Genomic DNA, 9,296 nt, shown 5'->3' on the forward strand with positions numbered 1-9,296 from the left:
AAGTAGAGTTCCTAGGGTACCTGGCTGGCTCAGTAGGTGGGGCATGCAACTCTTGATCTTGGGGTTGTGGGTTTGAGCCCCATGTTGGGTATAGAGATTGCTTACAAATAAAATCTTAAAAAAAAAAAGAGTTCCTATATACCTCTTATTATTAACATCTTATATTAATGCGTACATTTGTTATCATCAATGAGCCAGTATTGATACATTATTATTAACTGAAGTCCATAGTTTACATTAGGGTTCACTCTTCAAAAAAAAACATTTTATTATTGTTTTTTCAGTTTTTTATTTATTTTGAGAGACATAGAACAAGCAAGCAGGAGAGGGACTCTGCCCCTAGAGAGGGCCTGCCTCTAGAGAAGGAGAGAGAGAATCCCAAGCAGGCTCTGTGGGGCTCAAACTCACAAACCGTGAGATCATGACCTGAGCCAAAACCAAGCCTAACCGACTGAGCCATCCAGGCACCCCTAGGGTTCACTTTTTTGTTATATATTCTGTGGGTTTTGACAAATGTGTGCTGACATACATCCAGTGTTACAGTTTTATATAGAATAGTTTCACTGCCCCAAAAATCCTTTGTGTTCTACCTATTAATCCTTCCTACCCTCTCCCTGAGCCTCTGGCAACCACTGATTTTTCTACTGTCTTCATAGTTTTGCCTTCTTCAGAATGTCATGTAGTTGAAATCATACAGCACATAGCCTTTTCAGATTGGCTTCTTCCACTTAGTATTATGCATTTAGGATTCTTCCATGTCTTGTCATGCTTGACAGGTCATTTTCCTTTGTTAGCATGAAATAATATATATACTTTTAAATTTTATTATTTTTTTATTTTTTTAACTTGAACAACTTTCTTTTTTAATTTTATTTATTTATTTATTTTTAATATATGAAATTTATTGTCAAATTGGTTTCCATACAACACCCAGTGCTCATCCCAAAAGATGCCCTCTTTAGTACCCATCACCCACCCTCCCCTCCCTCCCACCCCCCATCAGTCCTCAGTTTATTCTCAGTTTTTAAAAGTCTCTTATGCTTTGGCTGTCTCCCACTCTAACCTCTACTTTTTTTTTTTTTTTCCTTTCCCTCCCCCATGGGTTTCTGTTAAGTTTCTCAGGATCCACATAAGAGTGAAAACATATGGTATCTGTCTTTCTCTGTATGGCTTATTTCACTTAGCATCACACTCTCCAGTTCCATCCACGTTGCTACAAAGGGCCATATTTCATTCTTTCTCATTGCCACGTAATACTCCATTGTGTATATAAACCACAATTTTTTTTATCCATTCATCAGTTGATGGACATTTAGGCTCTTTCCATAATTTGGCTATTGTTGAGAGTGCTGCTATAAACATTGGGGTACAGGTGCCCCTATGCATCAGTACTCCTGTATCCCTTGGGTAAATTCCTAGCAGTGCTACTGCTGGGTCATAGGGTAGGCCTATTTTTAATTTTTTGAGGAACCTCCACACTGTTTCCAGAGTGGCTGCACCAGTTTGCATTCCCACCAACAGTGCAAGAGGGTTCCCGTTTCTCCACATCCTCTCCAGCATCTAGAGTCTCCTGATTTGTTCATTTTGGCAACTCTGACTGGTGTGGGGTGATACCTGAGTGTGGTTTTGATTTGTATTGCCCTGATGAGGAGCAATGTTGAGCATCTTTTCATGTGCCTGTTGGCCATCTGGATGTCTTCTTTAGAGAAGTGTCTATTCATGTTTTCTGCCCATTTCTTCACTGGGTTATTTGTTTTTTTGGGTGTGGAGTTTGGTGAGCTCTTTATAGATTTTGGATACTAGGCCTTTGTCCGATACGTAATTTGCAAATATCTTTTTCCATTCCATTGGTTGCCTTTTAGTTTTGTTGATTGTTTCCTTTGCTGTGCAGAAGCTTTTTATCTTCATGAGGTCCCAATAGTTCATTTTTGCTTCCCAGAACTCCCCTGGGAAGCCATCTGGTCCTGGACTCTTATTTGTTGGGAGATTTTTGATAACTGATTCAACTTCTTCGCTGGTTATGGATCTGTTCAAGCTTTCTATTTCCTCCTGATTGAGTTTTGGAAGTGTGTGGGTGTTTAGGAATTTGTCCATTTCTTCCAGGTTGTCCAGTTTGTTGGCATATAGTTTTTCATAGTATTCCCTGATAATTGCTTGTATTTCTGAGGGATTGGTTGTAATAATTCCATTTTCATTCATGATTTTATCTATTTGGGTCATCTCCCTTTTCTTTTTGAGAAGCATGGCTAGAGGTTTATCAATTTTGTTTATTTTTTCAAAAAACCAACTCTTGGTTTCATTGATCTGCTCTGCAGTTTTTTTTAGATTCTATATTGTTTATTTCTGCTCTAATATTTATTATTTCTCTTCTTCTGCTGGGTTTAGGGTGTCTTTGCTGTTCTGCTTCTATTTCCTTTAGGTGTTCTGTTAGATTTTGTATTTGGGATTTTTCTTGTTTCTTGAGATAGGCCTGGATTGCAGTGTATTTTCCTCTCAGGACTGCCTTCGCTGCATCCCAAAGCGTTTGCATTGTTGTATTTTCATTTTCGTTTGTTTCCATATATTTTTAAATTTCTTCTCTAATTGCCTGGTTGACCCATTCATTCTTTAGTAGGATGTTCTTTAACCTCCATGTTTTTGGAGGTTTTCCAGACTTTTTCCTGTGGTTGATTTCAAGCTTCATAGCATTGTGGTCTGAAAGTATGCATGGTATGATCTTAATTCTTGTATACTTATGAAGGGCTGTTTTGTGACCCAGTATGTGATCTATCTTGGAGAATGTTCCATGTGCACTCGAGAAGAAAGTATTATTCTGTTGCTTTGGGATGCAGAGTTCTAAATATATCTGTCAAGTCCATCTGATCCAATGTATTTTTCAGGGCCCTTGTTTCATTGACCATGTGTCTAGATGATCTATCCATTGTTGTAAGTGGGGTGTTAAAGTCCCCTGCCATTACCACATTCTTATCAATAAGGTTGCTTACGTTTGTGAGTAATTGTTTTATATATTTGGGGGCTCCCGTATTCGGCGCATAGACATTTATAATTGTTAGCTCTTCCTGATGGATAGACCCTGTAATTATTATATAATGCCCTTCTTCATCTCTTGTTACAGCCTTAATTTAAAGTCTAGTTTGTCTAAGTATGGCTACTCCAGCTCTCTTTTGACTTCCAGTAGCATGAAAGATAGTTCTCCATCCCCTCACTTTCAATCTGAAGGTGTCCTCAGGTCTAAAATGAGTCTCTTGTAGACAGCAAATAGATGGGTCTTGTTTTTTTATCCATTCTGATACCCTATGTCTTTTGGTTGGCGCATTTAGTCCATTTACATTCAGTGTGATGTCTGTAGGTTTCATGCTTGTAGCGATGTCTCTGGTACTTTGTCTCACAGGATCCCCCTTAGGATCTCTTGTAGGGCTGGTTTAGTGGTGATGAATTCCTTCAATTTTTGTTTGTTTGGGAAGACCTTTACCTCTCCTTCTATTCTAAATGACAGATTTGCTGGATAAAGGATTCTCGGCTGCATATTTTTTCTGTTTATCACATTGAAGATTTCCTGCCATTCCTTTCTGGCCTGCCAAGTTTCAGTAGAGAGATCTGTCACGAGTCTTTTCGGTTTCCCTTTATATGTTAGAGCACGTTTATTCCTAGCTGCTTTCAGAATTTTCTCTTTATCCTTGTATTTTGCCAGTTTCACTATGATATGTCGTGCAGATCGATTCAGGTTACGTCTGAAGGGAGTTCTCTGTGCCTCTTGGATTTCAATGCCTTTTTCCTTCCCCAGATCAGGGAAGTTCTCAGCTATTATTTATTCAAGTACACCTTCAGCACCTTTCCCTCTCTCTTCCTCCTCTGGAATACCAATTATGCGTAGATTATTTCTCTTTAGTGCATCACTTAGTTCTCTAATTTTCCCCTCATACTCCTGGATTTTTTTATCTCTCTTTTTCTCAGCTTCTTCTTTTTCCATAATTTTATCTTCTAGTTCACCTATTCTCTCCTCTGCCTCTTCAATCCAAGCTGTGGTCGTCTCCGTTTTATTTTGCAGCTCATTAATAGCATTTTTAGCTCCTCCTGGCTGTTCCTTAGTCCCTTGATCTCTGTAGCAATAGATTCTTTGCTGTCCTTTATACTGTTTTCAAGCCCAGTGATTAATTTTATGACTATTATTCTAAATTTACTTTCTGTTATATTGTTTAAATCATTTTTGATCAGTTCATTAGCTGTCATTATTTCCTGGAGGTTTTTTGAGGGGCATTCTTCCGTTTCATCATTTTGGATAGTCCCTGGAGGGGTGCGGAACTGCGGGGCACTTCCCCTGTGCTGTCTTGAATAACTTGGGTTGGTGGGCAGGGCTGCAGTCAGACCTGATGTCTGCCAACAGCCCACCGCTGGGGCCACAGTCAGACTGGTGTGTATCTCTCTTCCCTTCTCCTAGGGGTAGGATTCACTGTGGGGTGGTGTGGCCCCTCTGGGCTATTTGCACACTGCCAGGCTTGTGGTGCTGGGGATCTGGCGTATTAGCTGGGGTGGATCGGCAAGGTGCACGGGGGCGGGAGGGGCAGGCTCAGCTTGCTTTTCCTTCGGTGATCCACTTCAGAAGGGGCTCTGTGGCACCGGGAGGGAGTCAGACCCGCCACCAGAGGGACGGATCCGCAGAAGCACAGCGTTGGGTGTTTGCCTGGTGCAAGCAAGTTCCCTGACAGGAACTGGTTCCCTTTGGGATTTTGGCTGGGGGATGGGCGAGGGAGATGGCGCTGGCGAGCACCTTTGTTCCCCGCCAAGCTGTGCTCTGTTGTCCGGGGCTCAGCAACTCTCCCTCCTGTTGTCCTCCAGCCCTCCCACTCTCTGGGCAGAGCTGTTAGCTTATAATCTTCCAGATGTTAAGTCCCACTTGCTATCTGAACACACTCCGTCTGGCCCCTCCACTTTTGCAAGCCAGACTCGGGGGCTCTACTTTGCTGGCGGGCTGCCCCTCCACTCCAGCTCCCTCCCGCCAGTCTGCATAGCTCGCACCACTTCTCTGCCCTTCCTACCCTCTTTTGTGGGCCTTTCATCTACGCTTGGCTCTGGAAAATCCGTTCTGCTAGTCTTCTGGTGGTTTCCTGGGCTATTTAGGCAGGTGTGGGTGGAATCTAAGTGACCAGCGGGACGCGGTGAGCCCAGCGTCCTCCTATGCCTCCATCTTCCCAGCCAGTGTATGTATTTTTTTAATTTTAGAGAGAGAGTGGGAGCCGGGGAGAGGGGCAAAGGGACAGAGAGAGAATCCCAAGAAGCCTCCACACTCAGCACAGCGCCAGACGTGGGGCTTAATCCCACAACCCTGGGATCATGAGCTGAGCTGAAATCAATAGTCAGAAGCTCAGCAGATTGAGCCACGCAGGTGTCCCCAGAATAATATTTTATTGTCTGAATATACCACAGTTTATCTGTTCACATACTGAAGGACAACTTGTTTGCTTCCAAGTTTGGGCAATTATTGAATAAAACTGCTGTAAACATCTATGTACAGGTTTTTGTGTGGACGTAAATGTTTAACTCATTTGAGGAAATATCAAGGAGCATAACTGCTGGGTTGTTATGATAAGAGTATGGTTAGTTTTGTTAAGAAGCTGCCAAACTGACTGTTGCATGCTCACCAACAATGAATGAAGAGTTCGTATTGCTCCACATCCTTGGCATTATTTGTTGTTGTAAATCTTTTGGATTTCTGACATTCTATTCAGTGAGTGGTATCATTGCTGTTTTAATTGGGCATTGCTTTTGATAGAGAAAAGAAAGTGGGCTAACTGGTCTCTTAGTGTGCTGAAATTTCTTTTCATCATGATGATGAATCAAAGTGTAGTCTGATCCAGAGAGGTGAGACATCCTTTGCTATGGCATATCTAAAATGATAGGAAAAGACAGTTCACTGAAGGGGACACATAGCAGGCCAATAAACATATCAGAAATATTTACATTCAAATTAGTAGTATACCATTTTTTATTTCTCACACTGGCCCATTTTCTTCTTTATGGTAAACAACACTAGTGGAAATAGAATTTTTATTTTACTTTTTAAAGTGTATTTATTTTTAGAGAGAGAGCACACGTGCATGTGCACGTGAGCAGTGGAGGGTCAGAGAGAGAGAGGAAGGGAGAATCTCAAGCAGGCTCTGCTCAGCACAGAGCCCAGCATGGGGCTTGATGTCACAACTGCAAGACCTGAGCCGATATCAAGATATCAAGAGTTGGATGCCGGAAATATAATTTTAGACGTAATCTATTGAGTTTATTCTATGCCCATAGAATAGTTAGAGCCCAATTTTTGTTTGAATTAATACTTAATGTTTTGATGATGATGATGATGATGATGATGATGATGATGATGTGTAAATAGTTCATAGGTGGGACACACAGTATATATAATGATTAAATTTTCTTTCTTAAATAGCTTTTTTTCTCCTGGAGTTAAATTTTGCCATTTTTTTGTTTGCCTGTTTTGACATTTCTGTTCCGAATCCAGCACCCAACTCCAACAGAAAGCTAAGTGTAGTCATACAAATTAAGTCTTCCCTTTTTCCCCCCACTTTGAGACTTTCTTCTGTTCTTTTTCTCTTATTTGTTGCCATTGCTCCCAGGGCCTGCAGCATTGCTATGGTACTGGGCCTTGCCTTCATATCTTGAGATTTCCTTTTGATCCTGTTTTCTAGACTCCCATTCTTCCTCTTTTTTTGTGTTAATCCCTCATTTTGTTGGAGCATGTCTTTTTTTTTTTAATCTCTTATTTATTTTTGAGAGAGAGACAGAATGCAAGCAGAGGGGAACAAAGAGAGGGAGACACTGAATTTGAAGAGGCTCCAGGCTCTGAGCTGTCAGCACAGAGCCTGACGTGGGGCTTGAGCCCACAAACTGTGAGATCATGACCTGAGCCAAAGTCGAACACTTAACTGACTGAACCACCAGGCGCCCTTGAAGCATATGTTTCTGTAACTTCTTGAACAAAGGGTGCATGGAAGTTAAATATATTAAGATCTTAAATGTGTGAAATATGTTTTTTTCCTCATACTTTGTTAGTAATTTGACTGGGTATATATTTTTAGACTGAAAATCATTTTCTCTCATAATTTTGAAGGCTCTACTCCACTAATTTCTAGTTTCCATCATAAATGACATTTGTTTTTTTGTTTAACTGAATCTGCCCTTGGGGTTCTGAATTTATTAGTAGGGATAAACATTTTGTATCTTTCTTACCTGTTTCTCGTAATCTATAAATGGGAAGTACATAATCTATAGTTTGCTTTGGCAATGACAATCCCAGTCTCAAAATTCTAGTTAAGTACATGCTTTATAAACATTCCTGAGTAGGAATGCTTATCTAGATGCTATTTAGTGGTAAGGTTGTTTTAGTTGTGGCCACAGATTGAATGTTTGCGTACCGCACCCTTGCTTCTCAATGTAATGATATTAGGTCAGACTTTTGGGAGGTGATTAGGTACCATGATATTAATGTCTATATAAAAGAGACCCCAAAGAATTTCCTCTCCCCTTCGATCATATAAAGATGCAAGTGAAAATGACCATCTGTGAATCAGGAAACAGGTTCTCACCAGATACCGAATATGATGGTGCCTTGATCTTGGACTTCACAGCCTCCAGAACTGTGAGAAATGAATTATGTTCTTTATAAGCCATCCGGTCTGATATTTTTGTATTGGCAGCCTGAGCTAAGACAGTTTTTGTTTTGTTTTGTTTATTCTTATATTGTTTTATTCTTTTTAAAAATTAAAAAAAAATTTTGTTAGAGAGCATGCGAGTGGGGGAGAGGGGCCGAGGGAGAGAGAAAGAATCTTAAGCAGGCTCCACATTCAGCACAGAGTCCCATGAAGGGGCTCAATCCCACAACCCTGGGATTGACCTGAGCGGAAATCAAGAGTTAGATGCTCAACTGACTGAGCCACCCAGGTGCAACCTGTTTTGTTTATTCTTACATTGTTTTGTTATTTTGTTTTTCTCTAAACCTAAATAGTGGGAATACTGGAGATAAGCAGAATTCTGTTTCAGAGCACAAATAGTAACATAAAGTAGTTAAGTTCTCATTTGGATAGGTACTGAATTTGAATCCTCCTTTGCCATCTACCATGAGTGTGACCTTGGCAAGTGTGTCAGTCATGTCTTCTTAGAGATGCCAAGATGATATTACTCATGTGAAAATTTTATCAGGGGAAACACCTGTGGGAGAGAAAATGTGGAGGGAATCTTTAGACTCAATGCTGAACTGACCCCAAGTGAAGGAGAGGGAAGGTTAGGTGAAAGAAAATGCCTTGCATTCTAAGGATGGTTTGGCAAGGTCATTGTGGGTCCTTGAAGTAAAGTCAACAACCATCAGAGAAGTCTCAGATCTCCCAGGAAGGGCCTGACTTAGTATCTCTGCCAACTCAAACACTGGCAGGGAGCAGTCAGTGGGCAGTGTGGCCTTAGAGCACATGTAATGAAGGATTTCAGGGCCTAGAACTGGGACCCTTTTCACTTATACTCCCTGTAGTTGGAGATCTATCTGTAAGGCACATTCTAATGTTCACCACATCCAGTTACCTCAGCCCTGTAAGTCACACTTTCCTCCTCTGTAAAATAGGGAGAATGATAGAGACTTCCTTCTAAGGTTATTGTGAGGCAAGAATATGTGAAGTGTTCAGAATAGAAAGGATTCTTCTTTTTCCTCTTCCTGTTCCTCCTCCACTTAGCTTTTTCTCAGCAGTAGCTATTTTAGATCCAACACATAAACCAGAAACATCCTCCTCTGGCTTACTAAAACAAATCACAGTCTTTTGTAAAGTGTTACTAAACGTGTGTTCCATGGGCCGGTACCATTAGCAACATCTGAGAGCTTGTTAGAAATGCAAATCCCAGGACCCCATCCTGGACCTACTGAATCAGAATCTCTGGGGTAGAGCCCAGAAATCTGTTTTTTTAAGATTAGTGTTGATCCTTGTGCACACTAGAGTTTGAGTAACACCTCTCTAAACAAATCATTCTTAATTCTTCTAGGGAGGAAAAAGGAAGAAAACAGATAAGATCTCTTCAAAAACAGCTACTTAACGTCAAAAGAGAACGGCAAGCTGAGGTACAGGTAAGAATTACCTGGCCAACACCAAAAGTTACTGAGCTGAAACAGCTATGTAAAAGCCATCTTCCTTCCTTCCTTCCTACCTTCCTTCCTTCCTTTTCTTTTTTTCCTTTTTCTTTCTCCCTTTTCTTTTCCTTCCTTCTTTCCTTCCTTCCTTCCTTCCTTCCTTCCTTCCTTCCTTCCTTCCTTC

General features: G+C 40.9%; 2 protein-coding genes across 4 annotated transcripts in view; one reads left to right on the forward strand and one right to left on the reverse strand.

Annotated features, from left to right (window-relative positions):
- The window catches only part of DRC9 (dynein regulatory complex subunit 9), a 53,764-nt gene that overhangs the window by 20,970 nt on the left and 23,498 nt on the right, over positions 1 to 9,296 (forward strand). For all 3 annotated transcript variants that reach the window (XM_040484800.1, XM_040484801.1, XM_040484799.1), the window contains one exon: positions 9,028 to 9,109. In XM_040484800.1, coding sequence (XP_040340734.1) covers positions 9,028 to 9,109 — 82 coding nt within the window. The remainder of the gene's footprint in view (positions 1 to 9,027; positions 9,110 to 9,296) is intronic.
- Positions 5,387 to 9,296, reverse strand: part of LRCH3 (leucine rich repeats and calponin homology domain containing 3) — a 150,338-nt gene continuing 146,428 nt past the window's right edge. The window contains exon 23 of the transcript XR_005793330.1: positions 5,387 to 5,885. The gene's annotated coding sequence lies outside the window, so the exon portion shown is untranslated. The remainder of the gene's footprint in view (positions 5,886 to 9,296) is intronic.

Source organism: Herpailurus yagouaroundi, unplaced genomic scaffold (assembly GCF_014898765.1).
Source record: "Herpailurus yagouaroundi ecotype Mexico unplaced genomic scaffold, PumYag 162, whole genome shotgun sequence".
Taxonomy (NCBI): domain Eukaryota; kingdom Metazoa; phylum Chordata; class Mammalia; order Carnivora; family Felidae; genus Herpailurus; species Herpailurus yagouaroundi.